The sequence below is a fragment of the Palaemon carinicauda genome, chromosome 1 (assembly GCF_036898095.1).
Source record: "Palaemon carinicauda isolate YSFRI2023 chromosome 1, ASM3689809v2, whole genome shotgun sequence".
In the NCBI taxonomy this organism is placed as follows: domain Eukaryota; kingdom Metazoa; phylum Arthropoda; class Malacostraca; order Decapoda; family Palaemonidae; genus Palaemon; species Palaemon carinicauda.
Window position 1 is genome coordinate 120930232 of NC_090725.1, and position 26094 is coordinate 120956325.

General features: G+C 38.0%; 1 protein-coding gene across 1 annotated transcript in view; it reads left to right on the forward strand.

The window, feature by feature from the left end:
* LOC137651331 (intraflagellar transport protein 88 homolog) overlaps window positions 1-26094 on the forward strand; it is a 361406-nt gene that overhangs the window by 329406 nt on the left and 5906 nt on the right. Inside the window, exons 15-16 of the mRNA XM_068384619.1 lie at window positions 3482-3568; window positions 11234-11352. Coding sequence (XP_068240720.1) covers window positions 3482-3568; window positions 11234-11352 — 206 coding nt within the window. The remainder of the gene's footprint in view (window positions 1-3481; window positions 3569-11233; window positions 11353-26094) is intronic.

Here is a 26094-nt window from a genome sequence, read left to right on the forward strand (position 1 = left end):
CAACATTAGGTAGTTCCTTCTAAGCATCCTACTTTTCCAACTAGGGTTATAGCTCAGGTAGTAATAATAGGCGTAATGATAAAATAATCATCGATATGTTCCAGAAAAGAACAACACATGTCACTGCCACACCTCTTTATACTGCTGAATCTTGAATGAACACGTTTTGCAGTAAAATCTTCACAATATCACTTTAAACAAAATGGAAATCCCATCAGCAGCACATAAACACCCTTACACACATTGCGCCATTCACCCCTAACGTTCATGCACTCATTTGCTTCCTGGCTATCAAGGCCTTCCTTTCCAGTACATATTTCAACCCCTAATTCCATCCTTTACTACTGTAGTTCTTCCTCTCATTCCTCCTATAAAATCTTAATTGTAGAATTTTCACTGATCTTTTGTCATCTTTTTATTACATTAGGGAAACAATTCGAACTAGTCTCGCTACTATTTCCACTATCTCCTTATATCTCACATTGGCATGTTTTCTTACACCACGCATACTATAAAACTGATTTACCTTAACAGATTCAATCTTTTTTTCCAGCATCCATTTTCTACTCTCATGCAGGAGAGCCAGCTTAAAGTTCCCTTCATAACACCCCCAACGTTGGCATATATCAACAACTTAAGTTTATTACCACTCAGTTCCATATATCCTGTCTCTTTTATGATTCACACATTTCTTATCTTGCCATCATCTGCTTTGTTTAATTAAAAGTACTTTTATGAATCAGTCATTTCCATTTTTTCACTTTCAAACTAAGATTTATTACTCCTTCCTCATTTCAATATATTCTTATAACCTTCCTTTTTCACACATTTACTCTTAACTTGAGTCTCATGCAAACTTTTTCAAGCTCTCTTACATGTTTATGCAATTTTTTTCAGTCCTTAATCAAAACAGTTTCATCTTCAAGCATCAACCATTACACATCTCTTTCACAACACTTTCTTTTCCACCTATATCCACTGTGTTTTACTTCTTGTACAACTCTATGCATAAAGGTGTTGAATGGTCATGGAGTAAAACACCTTTGTCATAAACCAACCTTTACACTGAATCAGTCACTTTTCTTAAATACTTCAGCGCACGCTTCACTTCCACCACAAACACTTTATGCTTATCATTTATCTATTATGTTCTCAACGCCATGCTTAATGCTGTCAAACTTCGTCTAGAAAACTCTAGATCCATGTAATTAACACACAGCACTTTCACTTTACTTTGAAATTTCTACCGTAACTGTTTCAAAACACTTTTTCCTCTTTACGTACACCCACACTGCTTACCGTATCAGGCCTTCTATCACCTGCACTAGTATATTAGTCAAAATCCTACCATAAACCTTCCCAGATATTCTAGATAATTTTTTGCCACATAGTTTTTACTTCTACCTTTAGCACTTCTATTTTTATACAACATAACAATTATTGCTATCACTCATTATCTTAGACTAACCTTACAAACCCTGGTCGGCCAATGTCAAAATATCACCACCACTACAATATTTCATATTAACTACAGATGTGTCTCATTTCTTCACCCTCCTAATTCTGCTCTTACACTTATAACTGTTCCTTACACAAGTATTTAAGCCATTACAATGATTTGAACGTCTTAAAAATACTCACTCTATCAACCCAGGACTGCTTTCACTCAACATCTCTGAACTTGTATATTTTTTTATATGAATTTGTTCATTAACCTTTTCATTTCCATTTACTTCCCTGTAAAACAATGTCCTTAAAGGTCTTAGTCATCTTTTCCATACTTTTTTTTTTTGTTACTAGTCATATTTTCTCTTCTTTGTTCTTGACTACCTTATCCATTCTTTTATATCGCGTTTTTATTTACGAGACCTTTTATAACATGATTCACCACTTCAATACTTACTGTACATTTTGCACTAGTACTGAAAGATTATATACTGTCTATACAGTGTATGTGTACGTACTGACTGATAAACCTAAATCATATTTATAGAAAATAAAAGGACAAAGTCTTGTAAAAGTCTATGGATGAACATTTGCATTCTAATGGATAAATGACAGATAGTGGAAATATTTGGATCATTACGTAATTGTAAACTTGATAATGTGAAATGGTAATAGAAAGAAAATTGATAAATAGTTTTGCGTAAAACATTGGGAAATCAATGGAATAAAACTCCTTTAGCCAAATTGGGTCCCCTGGCTGGTCAAGGCTTTCTCCTCACACCTATTCTCACCAATCATAAAAAACCACAAAGGCACTCTTTATGCCAAAAGAAAAAAGAATGTTAGAACTTTGTAATATGAAAAAAGCCTAGTATATTGTAATATATGGGACGTTTCATCAGTTTGATTCGTATGCTATTCGTATTAGGGTAGAAACTGGACACCGCATTTTCTATACTTAAACTTAAAAGATTTAATACTTATTTTGCAATTAATATAATCAAAAAGTTCAATTAGTCAGTGTTTGATTCGTGTAAACTGTCTTACATTGAGTAAGTATTGCACTGGAAAAGATTTGGTAAGATAATAACTTCATATAATTGTAAGTATAATAAAGTTACTTAAACTATCTTGGTTATCTGATACTAAATTTGCCTTAAAACAAATTTTACATACAATAAGGTTGTCAGAATCAGACCCTCAAGTGAATGATAAATTGGATGCAGTTATGGTCGTCAAACATAAAATATTAATGTAAATGAATGGCAATTGCTTCTTTAATTTACCTGACTTTGGCTTATGAAAGGTTACATAGAAATGCTCTTTCAGTTAGTGGGAAACTCGTGTTATTGTATTCTCAAAAACATACTACCAATACTGTACTATGTCAGAAACGTAGACTGTAATTACGGTGTATTTTATATGGTTGATTATTGCTGCAGCAATTTTCACATTAGATTTGAAACTGTTTTAAAGTTGACTGTTAGGAATTAGGTTGAACAATAACATACTCTGTTAAAATTCTCCCTTTTGATTATTTTAACTTACATGTGATCAAAGCAAAATTCTTTGATGTGGTGGAACTTTATATTTAAAGTATATTTAAAGTATACTGTGGAGTAGATTTTGATGTTGAATTATATATCATTGGAATGGTTTATTAAACATAATTCTTTGATGTTTAATGATGTAGAAGCTAATAAGTCGTTTAATGGTTATGGTTCTGAAATTTACCTAATCTTTTTTATATAGTTTATCATTTGACTGTACTTAATTGAATTCAAACTGTAATATCTTTGTATTGTAGAATAAGTAGCCTGTAATTTAGCTGTTACGTTGGAGTCTTACTGTAAAAAATTGCATGTTAAGTGTCTTGGCACTTTAATAAGTAAAATATAATCTTCGTAAAGTCCATTTGCATATTGATATACACTCTTAGATATTACATGTGTAGAAAATCTATCCTACTCTATTGCCTTAGACTATATTTGCTTTTTAAATCACCTTAGTTCCTTTTATTTCCTGCACTTGTCAGATCCTCGTCACGTGCATCACGTAGTGGTTCAGCAACATCTGGCTATGAAGAGGCAGGTATTTTGCCCCCCAAGAGTCCTGGAACAAGGTAATAACTTTCACTATATAAGCTATAATCTTTAAAAAATTTTCTCCCCGAATATTTAATTTGCAATATAGATAGAATCTATAAACTTTTACTTTTAAAGAGAATTATAACTAGTAATTTTAAACATGTTTGAGTAGATTTCTGTAATTTTTCATTTTTGTAAATTTAGATGGAGCTACTTTCAGATTGTTTATGCTTTGTGTATTTGCCATTTATTTTGATAAATTTTGTGTACTAAAATGTCATTAAACTAATTGTATTTCTAATGGAATTGATTTATAATATTTTGATGTGTATCTTAAAGTCAGTTGTGTTAGGGAGTTATAGACTACAGTATTTGAAGAATTTCATACGTAAGGTATTTCTGAAGAACATTTGAAGTTTATGTAGCAGAAATGATGTATGCCACCCAGAGTATATGATACTTCAATATTTGGCTGGTACAGTACTATGCTGTGTAATTGATGTAATGATTTTTTAAGACAGTAAATTCACATTAATAATGTATACTGTAATAGTTTTGAGAATTAGGTCATAAGTTGCAAATTTAGTTTATTTGGCTGGGCAGTATTCAGGGAGAGGTGTAGAACATCATTTACATAGTTCTTGTGTACTGTCACCTAATTGTGGGTACATTAGTGTAAGACCTCTGCTGGCATTGATCAATCATTGCATGCTGTCACCTAATGTTGTGTACGGTAATGCAGTGCCTCTCTTAGTCTTGAGCTATCATTGGTAGGATATCATGTGATATTTTTCACTACCTGGCATATGGGAAGATTTTCTAAGAATTGTGGACAGTTGAATGTGTGAAGTAAATACAGTAATTCCTCGCATATCTTCACTTCACCTATCCACACTTGCCCATAACCCCATACTTCGAGTGCAAGCCTCTGTATTTGTCTGTACCCACACTAAATGGGAAAAGCACTAGTATGAGCAGACTTACTGGTGATCAGCAATTGGATCCCGAGTGGTTTTCTTGATACTTTTAAATAATTTTGTTTGTAGTGACTCAAGTGATAGATAATTTTAATTTTTTTTTTTTTTTTTTATTCTGTACATTAATATTAGCTTAGTGTATTTTACCTAGATTAGATATTGGTAGGTCACAATTTTTGAATAACCTAACCAATGCTAACCTAAGTTACTGACTCTTATATATTCTTTAACCTTGTATATACCCCTACCCATACTTTTATGGTAAAATCTATTAATTCAATTATAATTATTTCTAAGAAACTTTGTTGAATGCTGATGTTTACCCTAAAACTTTTTTTAAATCCCGTTTTCTTTCCTTGTAGGATAATAAGACTATCCTTCAAGTGAGGTACTCTTGAGGAGTTTGGTTGGTAATTGCAATTACCTCAGCATAAGTATGAAATTCCTTAGTAGTTTCAGTTCTCTCGTCACACTTACGCAGGATTGACTGTTGTTTTTCCAGCTTCAGATGTGGTTCATTTGTATGCTTTGGGTTATTAGTGGTTTATAAAGGGAGACATGGTAGAATTCCTATTAATACCTGTGAGGTTTGTTCAGGCGAGTTATTGCTTGGGATTCCTGGTCCTCATTCTCTCTGTGTTGTGTGCCTGTGGTACGGTTATGATTGCAGCAATTATTATGAAGAATGGGAATTTCTAAGTTCCTCCTATGAAGGGGTGTGTGCATCTGATGGCTGACTAGTTAAAGAGTTCCAAATGTGAAAGGAAATTAATGTTTAGCTCATGAGAAAATCCTGAGAAAGCTAGGCTAGTTGATTGCTTTCTTGGATTGATACCAATGGACTTCATGAGCTCTTATCTTTATTTGCTTTGTATTTTATATCTAAGAACACCATTGAGTCTTAATGCAAAATCAAAGATTCTAACGTAGCCTGTTTCTTACCCTAGGCTAACTTCTCAAACTTAGGTATACAGCTCTGGTGTACCTATTAGTAAGTTTTCTGATGGTGCACAGTGCAATGTAAGTGTTGACTGCCTCCCCGAGAACTGCTCAATCTTGAATTACTTTAGGTCCATCTGTTGCGAAACCTTGCAGTTCTATTATTATTATTATTATTATTATTATTACTATTGTTATTACTACTTGCTAAGCTACAACCCTAGCTGGAAAAGCAGGATGCTATAAGCCCAGGGACTCCAACAGGGAAAATAGCTCAGTGAGGAAAGGGAACAAGGAAAGATAAAATATTTTAAGAAGAGCAACAATACTAAAATAAATATCACCTTATAAACTATAAAAACTTTAACAAAACAAGAGGAAGAAATAAGATATAAGATATATCAGTATGCCTGAGTGTACCCTCAAGCAAGAGAACTCTAACCCAAGACAGTGGAAGACCATGGTACAGAGGCTATGGCACTACCCAAGATTAGAGAACAATGGATTTGATTTTGGAGTGTCCTTCTCCTAGAAGACCTGCTTACCATAGCTAAAGAGTCTCTTCTGCCCTTACAAAGAGGAAAGTGGCCACTGAACAATTACAGTACAGTAAGAAGAGTTGTTTGATTATCTCAGTGTTGTCAGGTGTATGAGGACAGAGGAGAATATGTAAAGAATAGGCCAGACTATTCAGTGTGTGAGTCTATAGGCAAAGGGAAAATGAACCGTAACCGGAGAGAAGGATCCAATGTAGTACTATCTGGCCAGTCAAAAGACCCCATAACTCTCTAGTGGTAGTGTCTCAATGGGTGGCTGGTGCCGTGGCCAACCTACTACCTATATGACCAAAGGATTCCAAGATAAAAGATCAGGCTAGTAGTCTGGATCCTGATATACTTCCACACGTCAAATAGAGTGGACATGAGCAGCTTTTTTATACTTATATTGATGGCATGGCATATCATATGGTTCCTGTGGAAAAGGCATGGTAGAATTTAGATAGAGCTTTAAAAGTTTTAGCATGAGCTGAACTGTCTGAACGAGTCTCCTGCCTAACGTAGGTGTAAGAGGTTACTGTTAGAAATAAACAAAATGGAAAGCCTGAAATTTCCTTTTTAGAAGATTCGCCTGGCCATGAAAATGACCATGAGGAGTAAGGGTTATTTCTACTCTTTTAGATGGAAAATTTACATGTCATCAGGATCTTCATATTTTGGATTACCTAACTTTAGTTCAAAGTATTTTAGATGGGTCTCAAGAGGTTGCAGCAGGTTTTGTGAATTTTGTGATTATGCGTGAGGAACAAGTTTTTTTTCCTTATGGTTAAGGTAGTGTCTGATGCACAGAAATACTTTGATTACATCCCCAACTTGGGTCCCATATTAGATCAGAATTTGATGATGTGGTAGCACTAGTGACCTAAAGAATGTAAAGATGCTTTGAGATTTCTTTCTTGTAAACCCTCTTCTTCCTATCCTCTTGTAACAGCTATGCCATAAGCTTCTTCTTCAGGGCCTTCAAGGGATTTCTTTGGAAATGCCAACAGAACTCATCAGACTTAATGGAGAACACTATGCCGGTATTTCTTTGCAGATCCCTGCAAGATGAAAGGCTTTCCTACTTTCATCAAGTTTGGGAAAATCTTCTGTCCAATCCGTAGATCCTGTCCGTGGTCAGAATGCAGAAATGCTGTGAGGTTTCTTTTTTGTAAACCCTCTTCTACCTATCATCCTGTAACAACTAAGCTATAAGCTTTTTCTTTGGGGCTTTCAAGGGAGTCCTTGGAAAACTGTGATAAACCTTTGGGACTTCACCCTAACTGGAGTTCTGGCTGAAATGCCAGTAGGACTTGTCAGACTAATAGGAAAACACTACAATAGATGTTCTTTGCAGGTCCCTGCAGGAGGAAGGCTTTCTCATTCATCAAATTTGGGAAAACCCTCAGCCAGAGTCATATATGCTATCTGTGGTCAGAGAGGGCTATTGAATTTCTTTTGTCCTCCAACCCAGCTTGTCTAAGGAACCAGTACCTTTACCAATTTATCTAAACAATTCACCAAAGGCCCTTTATTTCTATGAACCTCCCCTGATGTGCCTATTGCTTCTTTCAAGAAGCTTGGTTGTATTGACCTTTACCTGTAAAATCTAAAAAAAAAATAATTTTCACATTTTCTTTCCCTTCAATAAATACATAGAATATTCTAGTGGTAAGTGGTAATTGATGCACCAGTCTCTACCTCTTTTATTTCTTCCATTGTGCACCACTGATCTGACATCCAAATTGTTTGCTTATTAAAAATGTCTTCCCCTGGTTTCTTAGTAATTACTGCATGGAGTGTGTATCCTAATTGTTTCTGGAAGTTCTATATGTGCATTCTTTTGTTGTATTGTGTCAGGCAATAATGTGATTCAAATATACTTAACCCTTGTGAAAAATGTGTTTCCTTCGTGGTACATATCATAGAAAATTATGTTTCAGTGGCTGCTAATCAGGTTAACAGTGTAAGCCCTAAAGGAAGCTTGTAGTTAGTTCAGGGGAAAAGCCAGGGAAGGTTAGGCTAGTTGATTGTAGCGGAAATGGTGATTATAATGCCACCTCTTCACCTTTAGACAATTCACGTGATCAGCCCATTTTCGACGGTGTTGAAATTTATAAGCTCCATATTTTCCTAATTTCCTTTGTTAAAGTTCAGAAGTAAAGTGAATCCTCTCTTAAAGGTTTAAGGCCGCTCATGAATGACAGGGCAGGGGCAAGGGACAGGACAATACCTTAGAGACTGATCCTACATACTTATGATCAGTGCCTAAGTAGACTAATAGGCTCCCCCAAACCACCAGTCCATAGCTCACAATGATGGTGAGGTTGCAGACACTACTGGAAACAAATGGTGTTGAGATTGTGAACCAGAAGACCAAATAGGTAAACTGGATCCCCATATCCTTCCTCAAGGTAAAGTAAGCAGCCTTAAGTGACGTTGTTTTATTTTTGGTGGGGGGGGGGAGTTGGCATTTCAGATTGTAGATACTCTCAAATTTTTATTTGATTGAATCTTTTCAGATATTTTTGTTGCTGGTGATGTATCAATTAAAGCTGGGTGATTATATCACGTTTCAGATGACAATGCATTTTCATTCACTTGCAAGCTTATCCACTAGCTCTTCAAAAAAGTGGCAAAGAAATAAATCAACTCTTCAAATCAATTGCCTGAAACACTTAGCAGTGTTCAAGACCCTTCGTGCTCATCAGTCGCTGGTAATGAGGAAGTGTGTTGTGGTGTTTTCAGACATGACAGCATGGGCTTATGTTCAGAAGCAGCTGAAAGCCACATCAGAATCCCATTTCTGGATAGTGGAAATATTTTTATATTGGATATATATGAAAGGCATAATCCTTATATCTTGGTTTATTTTAGGCAAATTGAACAGCTTAAAAGACCAGTTAACCAGGAAACAGCAAATTCTCCCAATAAATGGTTCTTGCATCATTACTGTATTTAAAGATTTGGAATGGGTGAGAATGATAAAAGTGAGCATGTTTGCAACATTACTCAACAAGAAGATAGGTGTGTTTTGGGTCACCAGTTCCGGATGCTGCAGCATAGAAAGGTAGAGCTACTTTACAAGAATTATAGTAGGTTGGCCCGGCCAAGTTGCTTTGTACATATAGATGTGGCTTGAGAACATTTAGGAATTATTTTGATGAATCTTATGCCTTAGATCACATAGCTTATACTTCAAAGTGCAAACTAGCTGTTTAAAAAAGATGAAATTCTTTACCGAGCCTCTCCTCAGGTGTTGCCAAGTGTCTGATTAGTTTCTTTACCTGTTGGTCCTTACAATGTGTATGTCATCAGAGCAACACAATGTTTTTCACAATGCTTTAGTGATTTCTCCTTATAATATGTGTTAACTGATGACAATACTCTATTTCGTTTATTTTAATTACTGGAAATGTCGGGACTATTCAGATAAGTTTTGTCCTCTTACCTGATATTAGATTTTTTATTATTTCCATCATAATAGTTTCACCTTGCAATTGTATTACTACTGCATAGGTTCTGTGGCTACCTAGGATGTAAAGAATCCAATTTAATTTCTTTTTAGTTTTTCGTCTCTTGTTTGATAATTGGATCACTTAATTTCATTTAGTGATTTTATTATCTGGTTGGGTGGCTACATATAATTAAAGATCTTGTCGATAAAATTAAGATTAATATAATCTGACTTCTGGTAAAGGGAAGAGGGTTTTTTCTAGTCCCATTGGTTGTATCGTTTTATGGTGAAAAACCTGTCCCTTGTTCGTTGTTCAGTTTTCATCTTTTCTCCCCTAATTTACAGCATAACGGTCAAATTTACCTTCATACAATATATTCTTTATGGTGATGGTAGATTGAAATGAATTAGTGTAAACGGCCATTTTTGTTCACATGAATTTATCCCCTTTATATTGTATTTATTGCTTATCATAACATTTTGGATTATTAAGTGATTGGCATTAAGCGATACAATACACATATGTTTGGTGATCATTCATCGTCTCCTGAGGTTCTTTTGACTTTGTTATAGTTCTAAATGTCATATTGAAAGGCCTACTGTATAGTAGTTAAGTAAATTTTCTGAAATATGGTTGTGGTTTTACAGTATTTGAAAGGTATTTTACTTATCTTTATACTAACATTTTATATAACTTTTTATTCATGTATGTTGGAATTAGCTTCAGCTAAACACTAAAGTGGGCTACAAATGCTATCTGTCAAAGTAACCTTCAGGGAACACAATATCAACATGATTTTGTCACTTTTGTCCCCCTTCAGGGCAAAAAAAATATTTTTACAAAGGCTGAGAGTTTTACTTATTTTTTTTGTTCATACCTTTTCTGAAAATGGACGAAGCATTTCAGCAGAAATTGTGTTTACTTTTCCAGTAGGAGCCATTTAATATTATTTGGACAGAATTTTAGTTATTAGAGGTACCATCCTTATTTTGTATTGTGGGATTAAGGTCCCTAATCACCCTGTAACCACAAATGCAATTTCATTCATAATTTGAAGTTTGGCCACAGTAACTCACAAAGTATTAAATTATGTTCTTGAATATGATAATAGGCCTGAAAGTGAAGGTACATGATATAATTTGGCCATCTATTCGCTAAAATTATCTAGAAACCTTTCTTTGGAAAGAATTTTTGCAACAGTCTCTCTCTCTCTCTCTCTCTCTCTCTCTCTCTCTCTCTCTCTCTCTCTCTCTCTCTCTCTCTCTCTCTCTCTCTCTCTCTCTCTCTCATACCTATTTTAATTCTATCCTTATTATAGCTTTACTGAGAAATAATTAACACAAGGTGCAGTGTCTTATGATTTGGGAAGCTAAGGTCATCCAGCTTTTAAAAGTTGGATAGCCAACGCCCTCCAATCCTTCATGTATCAAGATAATCGATGTTTACTTTTTTTTCTTAAAACATTTTAATTCACATTTGTCTTTTGTTTGATATTCTGTGTTGGGTAGTGGTATTCAGTCATAGTTCCAGCTAAGATTTATTGATGTAGGCTAATGGAATGGGTTACTATCACTTAGAATATGACCATATATTTAAATGCACGATGAATGTTGTTGGATTAATAATATTTATCTTTACTCTTAATCATGATGGAACCCAATCTACTCATAAATCCGGGGCTGACTGAACATTTAAGATTTGTATCTGTTAAGGTCTCATAAACAGATAAATTTTTCATCATAATTGATTTTATCAATTACTGTATTCAATAACATATTTCCATCTTCCAGAGCCAGTGCATTTAGTGCGCGTAGTATACCTGGATCAGCTATAAGTGGAAGGGCTACGCGTCTTTCTCTTAACGACCTTGATGAGAATGAACCATATATTACTTCAAATAAAGAAATTGGTAAGTACTATACGGGTAAAATATTTACATTACCATTGAGGAGGCTCATTTTTAATGTACTTTTTCATTGAAGATTTGATTTGTTTGATTTTTTTTTGATAGATTTAGATTTAATTTGCAACTCTATAAGTGTACTTATATAGATCGATTTTTATCAGTGAGGTAAATTTGTTTATTTTTTTTTTTATGTGTTACAGAATTATGAATTTGTTAAAAGTGTCTGGTATGAAATGGGTTAATATTTTTAATTTTTGGGAAAATATTCTTCATTCTTAGATGTTTTCTCATATTAAATAAGAGAAAGATACGCATTTTTTAAATGGGAATAAAAGCTGATAGAGGATTTGGTAGCAGAGTTTTATAAGGAAATATTTTTGATGGAGTGCAGCAAGAATGTGGTTGGTGGTTACAATGGGGTAAATTTGATATATTGAAACTATGGGTTATACCGCTTTTAATAGAGTACAAGCTCTCCTCTTCTGCTTCATACAAGAGACATTTCAGTTATAAAAATCAACAGAACCAGTAGTCCGATGAATTATTTCTGATCCAATTATTCTTGAATGTGAAGTAAAGGCATTAAAAAGAACATTATAAACATAAATAGACAATGCTTATAGTGGATTTTGTCTTTGAACTTTAGTTGTTAAATTATTAGGTAAAGTAGCATAACAGTACATATACTATAGATGAGACTGTACAGTATATCTATGATAATATTTTAATAAATATGTATACCTGAAACACTGATAAGGAGAAACTCTTGGGACTGCAGTGTATATTTTAAAGGTAAATAGAAATAATCTGGTTTGTAACATGAATTTTACCAAACAATTTCTCCATGCAATTTGTATATGCTCTATAGATGAGAGATGCTTGGTAAAATAAAGCTACTTGAAACCGAGTGTGAACCATAGAGTATCCCTGGGAGTCTAGAGTTGAAGAGATATGAAGGTTTGTATTACAAGAAAAAGGAGAGCAGGAATTTGAGCACTAAGATATATGGGTGCCTCAGTACTTGTTGCATTATAAGATGTTAGATAAAATGCTAGAGATATTTCTACAGATGAGGAGTAAAACTAGTTGTAAAAAGTTTGGATAACTTCTCCTCCATACATACATATTTAATACCTTTGATGCATCAAAAGCAATGAAAAATTATCTCTCCTAGGTCAATGAAGAGGATGGCTAAATATCAGTAATATGGAATAAGGTCCATTGTCATTCTTTATTTGCATAATATACTGTACTGTATACTATTTCCTCAGTAAAACATTAATTACAGGATTGAGACTCATTTCTTTAGGAAAAGATATTGTATAAAAATGGTTATGCAGTGTTCTTAGTCTACTCAACAAATAAAAATAATAGAAAGCAAAGGAATTTTTGGAAAGGCTAGCAAATGTTGAGACAGTAAGGCTACAGACTAATTAAGGGACACCTAAATAGAGACTTTGGAGCTCATTGAGTTGATTTTGAGGATATGATACTGGGAAAAAGACTATAAGAGAAAGGCATTTCCAGAGTGATACCATAGCCAAAGATTTTTTTATGTTAAGCATTGTTAATGAATCCGAGGGAGACATTGATGACACTATAATTTGGATTATCCTGAATCATTTATATTTTTGCTGCAAACCTAGATGATGTTAAATGTCTATGAGTTGGGTAACCTGAAACAGATTTTATAATGAAATTGGATAACATTATAGAGAATGTCACCGTTATACCAGGCAAGACATGTAATTGAACACAACGTATAGAGTAATACCTTGGGTTGCGAGTAACTTTCTGGATACTAGCATACAAATTTGAATTGGTTTAGGAATATTGCCATATGGGCATTTTTTGTGGACCAGTACTAACAAGACTAGTACACCATACACCCCCCATGCAACGTTCATGTCATGTTCACGGGATTTTTATACCATTTTCATGCCATTTTAAAGGCAAAAGCAGTCATCCCTAGATATGATAGGTTCCTTATCAAAATTGGTCATGAGTGTAAAAATAAGAAGACTAAGTATCTTAAAAGCATAAATTAAGAGATTCTGTTAGTGATAGTTAACATCGTTCAAGAGAAAGAACACCCACCATTTTACCAGAACTGCTCATGGAAGGAGATTCTCCTTCCAAGGAGTGAACTACTCCTCTTCCTCTTTGCCACCCTCACTCCTGCCACAACTCTTCATTGGGTAATGCGTGAGTCAATTGGTTTTTCTATTTTTTATTGTGAATTCTTCATTTTTATGAATAGAACTTACCTGGCAGTTATATATACATCGCTAATAATCTCTATTTCGGCAGAATTTTTCTAAACGTGGCAACCGCCTTGTGGTGGTTGGGTGGTAACACCCGTTAAAGGGTGGTAGGAGGAATCATTCCCGTTTTCTGTTCTTCAGTTCATCTCTGCCGGCCGGATCGACAACACGTTGGTCCGTCATTAAGAGTTTTTCTTCACTTTCCCTGCTCGGTGTACCAGTCTGCTTTTTTGGTGAAGTACTCTGATTTGGGGTTTTGGCGATCGTGTTTTTTGTTTTCTCTTAGCTTTTTTGCTGTTTTCATTATGAGTGAAAAGAGTCATTACCGTGTCTGTGCGAATGAGGAATGTAAGTTGAGACTACCGAAAATGGTGGTAGACCCTCACACTGTGTGTTCTAATTGTAGGGGTTTTGTTTGTGCCCTTGATAATAGGTGCGGGGAATGTAAAGTTTTGGATGAGAAAGATTGGTTGATTATGAAGCGCTATGTGCGTAAACTAGAGCTCGATAGAGTTAGGAGAGCTTCTAGGTCTAAGTCTAAGTCTGTTAGTGGTAAGGAAGACGAACTTAGTGTAGATTTATCTATTGAACCTATAATTGATTCCTCTTTGGAAGTTGATCCTTCCCTTGAGTTAGTAACTCCTGCACCTCCTACAGGTTCCGTATCTACGGATGACCCTCGGTACGCTAGCCTGGCGGCCGAGTTGAAGGCCATTAAAGTACAACTGGAGGCCTTTAAAGGTAAGGAAAGTTAAAGTGCTTGTGTTAGTGCAGTGGAGGTGGCGACTGACCGAACCTGTCATTACCCTAGGCCTAGACCTCTACCAAGCTCCCAGGACCAAGGGAGAAGGTACGTCGATGACCGAAAGGGGGTGAGAGGTACGTACCCTCTGTCAGCTGTCGCCTCAGACAGTCCTGTTGTCGATTACCAGGCTGCTCTTGACCGTCACGGGAAAGACGTGTCGGATGTGTTGTTTTCTTCTCCGAATTCGTCCAGACGTAAATGGAAGTTTGAAGCTTCAAGACCTACTAAGAGGAGATGGAACCGCGACGAACGGTCTCGTTCTTTCTCTCCCGGTTCTAGCAGTTATGAACCTTGTCCGTCGGAGGATGATTTCGACTCCGTGCCTGTGAAAAGGGTGAAGCCTACTGCCGAAGATCCTCCCCCTTCTACGAGTGTTATTCGTCAGCCCTCCCCTTCGGGGCCGCAAGACCCAGCTGATGTTGCTAAATCCTTTATGTCTGTCATGCAGGAACAACTTTTGACGTTAGTGCAAGCATTTAGCCGCCCTCACGCCCAGTCTGACAGACGTAAAGACGACTCGTTACCGATTAAGAAGTCTGCTTCTAAGAGAGAACGGAGTTCTTCTTTAAAGAAAACTTCTCCCTCTCTACGCCAGGATGAGGAATGTGTGCTTTCGCCAGGCGATACTTCTTCTTGATACCAGGACGATACGGTTTCTCGTTCTCGATACCGAGACGATGCTTTATCGAACGATGCTGCTTCTCGTTCTCGATGCCAAGACGATACCGCCCCCGTTCACGATACCAGCACGATACCTCCTCTCGTTCGCTTCGCCACGACGATACCTCCTCTCGTTCGCTTCGCCACGACGATACCTCCTCTCGTTCGCTTCGCCACGACGATACCTCCTCTCGTTCGCTTCGCCACGACGATACCTCCTCTCGTTCACGACGATACCGACCCTAGTTCTCGACGCCACGACGATACCGGCTCTCGTTCACGACGCCACGACGACACCGCCTCTCGTTCTCGCCGCCAGGACGATACCGCCTCTCGCTCTCGACATCAGAACGACTCTGCCTCTCGTTCTCGGTGCCAGGGCGATACCACCCTGCCTCTTCGGGACGATACTGCCTCTCGTTCCAAGGATTCTTCTAGCGCTGGACTCCAGGATGCAATCCGTCTTTTGCAGGATGATGCCTTTGATTTGCCCTTGTCGGGTTCTAAGGATCCTTCTCCTCGTTCGAAGGATATTGCAGATGTGGATCAGGACCTCGAGGATGTTTCTGATGACGATGATTATCCTGCTGACGCTGCAGGAGATTACAAAGTTCTCTCTCGCTCCCTTCTTGAACTTTTTGGAGAGGAATTCCAACCTGCTGCCCCTCAATCTCCTCAGTCCCAATTTAACAGAAAGAAGGCCAAGAAACAGGCGGCCTTCATCAAGATGAAACTGTCTATCTCCACAAAGAAGGCGCTCACGAAGATTGATGACTGGATGAAGGAGCGTAGACAAGCAGTTAAGACTTCCTTCTCGTTTCCACCAGCTCGTCTTGCTTCAAAAGCGGGTATGTGGTATGCAACTGGGGAACCTTTGGGTCTGGGAGTGCCTTCCTCCTCCAAGGGTGACTTCTCTGGTTTAGTGGACTCTGCTAGAAGGCATGCTCTCAACTCAGCCAAGGTCATGTGGTCGATGTCGGAGCTGGATCATCTCGTCAAAGGTATTTTTAGAGCCTTTGAGGTTTTTAGTTTTCTAGACTGGTCGCTTGGGACTCTCGCAAGGAAAACTGACCAGATGGAATGATCTAGGGACCTTACCAGTATTATGTCCTGTATGGATAAGGCCCTCAGAGATGGGGCGAATGAGTTGGCGGCGCTGTTCTCAGCTGGGGTCCTAAAGAAGAGAGCTCTGCTTTGCTCTTTTGCTTCTAGGTCTGTTACCTCTGCACAAAAGTCTGAGCTTCTTTACGCCCCCCTCTCTCAACATCTTTTTCCCGAGTCCCTGGTTAATGACATTACGCTTTCTCTGGCCCAAAAAGCCACCCAAGACCTTTTATCTCGTTCTGCTCGTAAGCCCTTGGCAGCCCCTCCTTCTTCTTCGAAACGGGAGGTAAGGAGATTCCAGCAGCCCTTTCGGGGCAGGACTACTTCAAGACCAGATTTTAGAGGGAGAAGGCAAGAATCAGGACCAAGATCTACCAGGGGTTCTTTCAGACTTCGCTCCAGAAAATGAAGTTCGTCTCCTCCAGACAGTAGGCGCAAGACTGTCAGGTTTTTGGCAGTCTTGGAAGAGGAGAGGGGCGGACACCTGGTCCCTCTCAGTCATCAAGGAAGGATACAAGATCCCCTTTCTGAAAAAACCTCCTCTCGCAGATGCTCCGCTGGCCTTAGTAGCCCGGTACTCAGATCCGGGGAAACAGAAGGCCCTAATAGACCTTGTCGACCAAATGCTAGACAAGGGAGCGATAGAACCGGTTCGGGATCTATCCTCCCCAGGCTTTTACAATCGCCTGTTTCTGGTCCCCAAGAACTCGGGCGGATGGAGACCCGTCCGGGATGTCAGCTCTCTCAATGTCTTTGTGGAGAAGACAAAGTTCTCCATGGAGACGACTCAGTCGGTGCTGGCGTCAGTACGTCCAGGGGACTGGATGGTGTCCCTCGACTTGCAGGATGCATATTTCAGTGTCCCCATCCATCCGACTTCAAGGAAGTACCTGAGATTTGTAATGCAGGGCAAGTGCTTCCAATTCAGGGCTCTTTGCTTCGTTCTCAGCACGGCTCCTCAAGTCTTCACCAGGATAATGGCGAATGTGTCAGGTTGGCTGCATCAGGAGGGGATAAGGATATCCTTCTATCTGGACGATTGGCTGATTCGTTCACGATCGAGGGAGAAATGTCTGGAGGATTTACGGAAGACTTTTATGATGGCTCAAGATCTAGGCCTGGTCATCAACAGGGAGAAGTCTCAGATCAGACCGAATCAGACTATTCTCTATTTTGGGATAGTTCTGAATTCAGTTCTTTTTCGGGCTTCTCCCTCTCAGGAAAGACAGACCAAGTGTCTCGTAAAAGTCAGAACTTTCCTGGACAAGAAGAGGTGCACAGCGAAGGAGTGGATGAGTTGGCTGGGGACTCTATCCTCCCTCGAACAGTTTGTCTCTCTGGGGAGACTCCACCTAAGGCCTCTTCAGCACTTTCTTTCGAAGATGTGGAACAGAAAGATGCTGGAAGACTCCTTTTCCTTCCCCATTCCAACAGAAGTCAAGAATCTTCTGAAGTGGTGGCTGGACCCAACCTTGTTAGGGGAAGGGATCTCCTTACACAAGAAGAACCCAGACCTAGTGTTGTTTTCAGACGCATCAGAGTCAGGCTGGGGGGCAACACTAGGAAGCAAGGAGGTCTCAGGCTATTGGGAAGGAATTCAGCTGGGATGGCACATCAACAACAAGGAGCTGATGGCCATTTTTCTGGGGCTAAAGGCCTTCAAGGACTTGGTGTCTGGGAAGATTGTAGAGGTCAACTCAGACAACACCACAGCTCTTGCTTACATCAGGAAGCAAGGAGGGACTCACTCTCTGTCTCTGTTTGAGACAGCAAGAGAGCTCCTTCTTTGGGCGAAGGAGAACAGGATAAACCTGCTGACGAGGTTTGTTCAGGGACAGAAGAATGTGAGGGCGGACATGCTCAGCAGGAAAGGGCAGGTCCTTCCCACAGAATGGACCCTCAACCAGCAAGTCTGTCAGAGTCTCTGGAGGTTGTGGGGGAGACCCCTCATCGATCTTTTCGCCTCCAACTTATCCAAGAGGATCCCCATCTATTGCTCCCTAGTTCCAGACATGGAGGCAATAGCAGTAGACGCCTTTTTGATGGATTGGACGGGGATGGACACTTATGCTTTTCCCCCGTTCAAGATCATCAATCTGGTAGTCAGGAAATTCGCTCTCCTCGATTCGGGACGGATGATCCTGATAGCTCCGTTCTGGCCGATGAGGGAATGGTTCACGGAGGTGGTGGACTTATTGATGGACTTTCCAAGAAGCCTCCCTGCAAGTCCAAATCTGCTCAGACAACCCCACTTTGAGAGATATCATCAAAACCCCCTCGCTCTCAATCTGACTGCCTTCAGACTATCGAGAAGCTCGTCAGATCGAGAGGCTTTTCAGCGCAAGCTGCGAAAGCTATCGCCAGAGCGAGGAGGGTCTCTTCGCAGAGGGTCTACCAGTCCAAGTGGGAGACTTTTAGAGCTTGGTGTAGGAAGCACAAGATTTCCTCATCCACTACCTCTGTGAGCCAGATTGCGGATTTCTTGTTGTACCTCAGGCAGGACGCTAAGCTAGCTGTGTCCACTATCAAGGGGTACAAAAGTATGCTCTCTTCCGTCTGTCGGCATAGAGGCTTGGACTTGTCTCGCAATAAGGACTTACATGACCTCTTGAAGTCTTTTGAGACGACCAAGCAGACCCATTTAAAGCCCCCTTCTTGGAACCTTGATGTGGTTCTTAAATTTCTGTGCACCAAGAGATTTGAGCCCATCTCACAGGCTCCCCTTAGGGAGGTTACCAAGAAGACCCTCTTTCTTTTGGCCTTAGCAACAGCTAAAAGAGTTAGTGAAGTCCATGCAATTGAAAAACAGGTAGGCTTCAATCTGAATGGGGCAGTTTGTGCCTTAAGATTAGACTTTCTCGCTAAGAATGAGAACCCTTCTAAGCCCTGGCCGAGGACCTTTGAGGTTCCTAACTTGACCAACCTAGTGGGTCAAGAGCAAGAGAGGCTTCTCTGTCCAGTACGAGCCCTCAAGACCTACTTGTCTCGCACGAAAAGTGTGAGAGGCTCTTCTAGCTCCCTGTGGTGTTCTGTGAAAGATCCTCAGAAGCCCCTTTCCATGAACGCTTTGTCCTTTTTCCTGAGGGAAGTGATAAGAGAAGCGCATCTCTTGTGTGAGGAGGAACACTTCGGACTTTTAAAAGTGCAAGCTCACGAAGTGAGGGCCATTGCGACCTCGCTTGCTTACCGCAAGAACATGTCGCTCCGTCAAATTATGGATGCGACATTCTGGAGGAGCAACTCTGTGTTCGCTTCTCATTACCTCAGAGAGGTGAGAGTGGATTATGAGAAATGTTATACCTTGAGCCCATACGTAGCTACGGCTTCTGTATTAGGCAAAGGAGTTACTACCTCCCCTCAACCTTAGTTTTGTATACTTGTGCATAGGTTGGTGTTTTTTTTATTGGTTGTCTGAGGACCTCGACTTGTGTACAGTCACCTCAGTCTAGTTAGATAATTTTTATCTACTTTGCAAATGTTAGGTGGTTGGTTTGGTAAGGTTGCAGTTTTTATTTGGGGCAATAGGTAGTCCTGAAGTCTAGTCAGATTGTTGGTCTCACCCCGTTGACAGACTCGATTGAGTGTTTTTAGCACTGCAGGTCACCTCCTGGCTGACACTCCTAAGGGAAAGCGACTCAAGAGGCAGGAACCTTTGAAGTCAGCTACCTTAGCAGGTAAGGAATCAAGGTGTTTATTTATCCTACAGCTTTTTTGGTTGTTTCCCCAACGATGTTTACTGTCTATCACCCTCCTCCAAGTGTGTTAATCAGCTATGTATATATAACTGCCAGGTAAGTTCTATTCATAAAAATGGAGTTTTTATGATAAAACAAAGTTTTATGAATACTTACCTGGCAGTTATATATACATTCGAAGGCCCACCCACCTCCCCTCAGGAGACAGGTCGGGCATAGATGAACTGAAGAACAGGAAACGGGAATGATTCCTCCTACCACCCTTTAACGGGTGTTACCACCCAACCACCACAAGGCGGTTGCCACGTTCAGAAAAATTCTGCCGAAATAGAGATTATTAGCTATGTATATATAACTGCCAGGTAAGTATTCATAAAACTTTGTTTTATCATAAAAACTCCATTTTTATTCATTCATGTTAGGGGTTATAATTTGTACATTAATTAAAAAAACCTTTAAATCTTATGAACATTTGAAACTCGTCAAGTGAGTTTCCTTTATTACTTATGGGAAAATTTTTTAGGATACGAACATTTTAAGTTGCGAGTTCAAATTAAACTTAAACTGAGGTACTGAACTAAGGTATTGGTATGTTCTGAGTAGATAATGAAGGAAAGAAGTGAAGTGCGGTTTATAAAAAGGCAATCAAAATAGAATTTTGTGTAAGATATAAATTATTTGGTTTTTACAAAGCAGAATTGCAAAAAGTACAGTACGAGTAAAATTATAGTTAAATAGCTTAAATTTAAAACCAGTGGAAGTTAAAATACAAGTAGCTATGCTGGAAGTGTATAATCAAACATCTAGGAAGAAATATATATATGGAGTGAGAGACAGATTATGAAGTGTGTCACATGGCGTGGGTAATTACATAAAGATAAATGATCAGAGGCAGTGAATTAGACGATTTTTACATCGTAAGAGGATTTATTGTCTAAGTTAATTTTCACAACAAAAATAAGCATGAATCTTCTTCAAAGCGAGTGAAATAGAACTTTAAATCTTGGGAATACATTACAGAAGACATAAAGGTTTCTCGCTGACTTTCAAATGATTTGATCAGTTCAAGACACACACATGGGGAGAGCGGACACTCAGGGAGACAGTTATATGGTTAAAATTATTACAACTAAAGGAAATTATTGGACATCTCATGGCGTATCGACACCCGCCATGGTTGAGGTAGGCTTACCATGCCAGGTGGGCATAGTGAGCATTGCCCACTGACGAGTCAGACTCAAACGTAACTGGTCTTCGACTGACTGACCCTGGGTATCCTTATTTCCCCTACATTGCTGGGGGAAGGGGGTGTCTGAGGGCTTGTCTCGCCAAAGGGTAGTAGTGGCAGGTGATGTAACCACACCAGACTGGTTCTCACTCTGCATCCCCTCTCCCGGTGTACCTGTTGACATGGAAACAGATTCAGTTCGAGTGTGCTTTGGTCAGCATATACCAAACATTGAAGAAAGCAGCTCGAACTGCTTCCCACACTACTCATGGATCGGGAAGATGAGGTCTTAGGTCGGCAACATCCGCCCTACTTCCTGCAGATTTACTTTATGTTTTTGGCCTTTGTTTAGAATTATTTATTTGTACGTGATAAGTGATGATGTAAAGAGAGATATCTTAGTACTTGTGAGCCTTCAATCAATGGCAGAAGGCAGATAGGGAAGTGACTGTGCAGATGCTTAAGGGAAAGTTGTTGGGATAAACTTATTACATTATATTTATTTAAAAGGCAAATCCACATGAGATACTAGGTATATTAAGATTAATGTGAAATAGTAAATGTTTTTGTTTAGAAAGTTTATGAAGAGTAGTGGAAAAAAAAGAATGGTAAAGAACTCTGCTTTGGCTGAAAAGGAAAGGTGTGACCTTAAAAACTGGGGTTTCCTTATTCACTCGGTGCGTGTCACACATCCATGAATACACATATACACTCATTTTTAAAGGTTTGTAATATTATTTAATGAACAAATTGTAACCCCTAACATCAGAAATGAGTACAAAATAATAATGCACAATAAAATATAAGAATAAACAATATGAAATCTAAAAAAAATTGGCATGAAAATTAAAATGAAAATTTCTACACGTCAAACTCCCTCCTGGTCTCATGCAAAGCCTTGAAGGATGTGCACGTCATTTCTCATGCTCGCCCATGATCCACTTGCATGTTGTTGTTGCTGTGGTAATGGATGGCTGGGTTGAGGCTACCGTCTTTATATAGTTTCCCGGCATGGCACATTGAGAGGAGATTAATGCTTTCTGGATCGCCCATTGCAAATGCATTAATTCTGCCTGAGAATGTGCCCATCCAATGGGCTGCCATTGTATATATTCCAGATGATCTTGCCAGCTGACTTAATTTAATGTAACCTACCTGTACATGCATGTAATTTTTGAGTCTCAAATCAGAATCCCCCTATCAGTCATTTTTCATTTTCCTTCTTCAAAAGCTTTCAACCATTTACCCTTCTATGAAATACCTAATGGCTTTTGTCTGCCCCATCTAAAAAATTGATAATAAAAGATTGAAATGATACCAAATACCCATGCAGATTTTTTTTTTTATAGACATAAGCCTAGTTTCAAAACTGATTGGACACACATTTCAAAACTTTATTTAAATCACAGTATTGCTCCTAACACAATATACCAAGAGAATGCTACGGAAAATGAATTTCCAAAAACAATTCCCTTGTACACCATTTAGTAATTACAAAGAAAATCAGGGGAAGACATCTTAATGCACAGTAATAGGCATACAATCTGGGCCAGTTCTGATCAGTACTGGACAACTGAAGAAACTGAAGGGACAAAGAGACTTGCTGATCAGTTACTACTTAATGCTAGAATACTCCATTCTTTATTAAAGCCATGTATTAATTGGAGGAAAGAAAATGGGGAAATTTAAAATTTTGTAGTAAAGTTAGATTAAACCGAGCTTCTGGGAAAGCCTGATAAACATCAAGTGAGTATAGAAATAAGAAATTTTGTTATTAAGTTCTGTTATTCATTAAGACATATCTCATCTCATATCAAACATCTAAAGCGTTTAAATTTGGGACTTACAGATAGTATTTCATTACACCAGAGGTATTCTGTACTTCACAATACAATACTTGTAAATTCATTTTAATTTTTATTCTCGTATACCAATTTCCTCATTATCTGGGTTACTCGTAAACCATGGTACTACTGTAGAGTATTTATTTGGAATGCTGTATAGTATATGAAAAATAGCTGAGATGTAAGAAATTCAGAGACTGGAAAATAGACCAAGATCTCAAAGACTGTAATGTTTAGATTTTGGGAATTAGAAATGAAAACTTTGTTAAAGAAGTGATTTATATGAAAGTGGGAAGTATGTTGATCCATTGGAAGGCTAAGAAATTAAGGGAGAATGAATCCATGTGGAAAGTCAAAACAGAAAGTAAGTGATAAAAGAGGCTAGTAACATTATTGATGGAAAACAAGACCAGTTGGGGTTTCTAAGTAGTCGGTGGAATTAAGGATGGGGTGGTATATACTGTAAATCAGGGTTAACACAAATTTGTCCTTAAACTTCATAATGAAACATACTAGAATGAATCTTCCTCAAAATTCCATACATTTGTGGTCCTCAAATAAGTAACAATAATACTGGCCTTGAATGTACAATTTATAGAAGAAGGCAAAGGTATTAAGAATAGAATAGTACGATCAGATAATAAACTGGTTTGAGAAGATTTAGCAGGGAAATAGAGATGAGCAAATGCCATCTTCTTTTCTTAGATTTCCATTCTGTTTTTGTCTTGTATTTTTTTTTTAATTGTTCGAAATACATAATTTCTATCTATATATTTTAGATGTATATGATACCTTCATCATAAAAAATTTTTAAGGCATTTGAGCAAAAACTTTCTTATTAATACAAATCATTATTTAAAAAAAATGGGAGCAATTTCCCCTCTAATATGACACCAATTGTATTAAAAATCATACCATAAAAACTACTTTATAACCTGAATAATTTTTGTGTGACAAAATTTTGATCTTCCTTTTTCTTTTTTTAATGATTTTTTTTCTATTTTTTTATTTCTTTTCGTCTAGAAGCTAAAAATTCGTGAAAAAAAGAAAAAGGAAAATCTAAATTCTGTCGCTCAGAATTGCAGGATTTTTATTCCTCTTTTCACTTATATCTTTCTTTCTAAAATTGAACAATAAATAACCGAGTAACGACTACCAACATGCAAATAAGTATTTTTGAGTTATGAGCTCCCAAAGATTTGCTATTATTTTTTTTTTCTAGAAAAATCAAAATAACATTATTATGACAACCTTACTTTGTTTATTGTTCATTCCTGCATGCAGGCTCCATAGACGAGGTATTTAATCCCTAAGTGTACTAATACACACTGTGTAATATGAGTTGCCAACTCCCTCCCATTGTTGCCAAGTTTTAGTTTGAGTGGTCCAGCTTTGTACTCTTCTTCATGTTTCCCTCTCTTCTTGGTTCTTTTTTGTTGTTCTCTGTTTACTTCTTGTCCTTTCTTTGATCTTCGGCATTGCTATAAAGTTCCCGAGGAATGTTTTACAAACAGCGTACATACGAAAAAAAGTAAATAAACGCACGTGCGTCATACCTTTTAGACATCTTTGGAGTCACTGGCTCCCTGGTCTTCTTATAGTTACCATATAAAAGTATTGAAGCAGGATACATTAAACTGAATGATAAGCTAACAAACTGGGATCATAAGCCTACTTAATTACAATCCGCAACTATGAATGAAGAACTAAAGAGTGATAAAGTAATAATGCATATGAGAAGTAGCCCCTGCAGGGATACTGTCCTCGTTATTTTTCCTGATGTTCAATTAATACATTGCTATACTGTATATTCATTGTAGCTTTCTCCAGTGTAACTTGAATTACTTAAGAATACATCTCGCTAGATAGCCCTTCAAGGATTGAGATATGAGACTCCTTAGTGTGGTGAAAATAAATATTAAATTAATAATACATTATAAAAAACAAAGGTATGTGATTTTTCTCTGAAAATTTCCTGATTAAAGAAAAGGATTTTAATGTAAAAAGATTTATTTCTATACTTACCTGAGGTTCATAACACTTACTACTAGAAGCTAATTAGATCTCAATGTCTATCCTAAAATTTAGAATCTCCCGTTTTCCCTTTAGCACTATATTACTCATATACGTGATGTATGGGTATGATAATGGCTTGGGCATGCCAGTTTCAGTCTAGGAAGTCAAAACATATTTAATAATCACTTTACATTGCTAATCAATGGGGAGGCACGGGGAATGATATGAACTTAAGGTAAGTATAGATGTAATTGATTTTATTATCAAAGTTCTGTTTATTTATATGAATCTCACCTGAGGTTCATAAGGTTGAATTTCACACTTAGGAGGTGGATAAGTGAAGGATAGAGCCTAATTAAATCAATACTCTAACTTAGATACTTACACCACCCAATCATCTGAAACTCCCCTCCAATGATAGTAAGCTTAACGGTACCCACTAAAAACTAGCAAGCTTTACGCCATAGCGCACGAATCCAGATGGAGAAAAGTCAAATAATAAATAGCAATGAAGGCCTATAAATTGATTGGAATTTTAAGGAATTTCCTCAGTAGGAATTATTCCTAAATGCACACATTCTACTCAATTAACATAAATGCTTAGCCAAGAGGGCCTATAGCTTTATATGATTTTTTTTTAATCAATTCAAATTACCCTTGATACAATTTGCTCTAGAACATCAAGTGCTGCTACCACAGCATCTAAGGCCCAGTAACTCTTATAAGAAAACCAGGCTTCTTTTAGAGAATGCTTGGCAAAAACCCATTTGGTCGCCACTGAGCTACTGCAAAAGCTATTTCTAAAGAGTGATTCCTACAGATATGAAGGGCATTAGTCACACTTAAAATCATGACCCCAAACCATTAAGCCCCCTACTTAACTGAAATTCAACTCCATGTGAGCTTCGGTCTTAAGCACTGAAAACGAAAAGATACTATTCTTGGAGAGGGATACCTTAGCATCCAAACTGTGCAAAACAAATTAGGAACCTTTTCTCTAGATTGCTAAGCGTTGTCTAAATAAGACTTAAACACCCAAATTGGACAAAGAAACCTATCTTATGATGTGCAACCCATCTTTCTCCTAATGAACTGTGGTAAAAATGCGGTAGATTTTTCACCTTGAAAT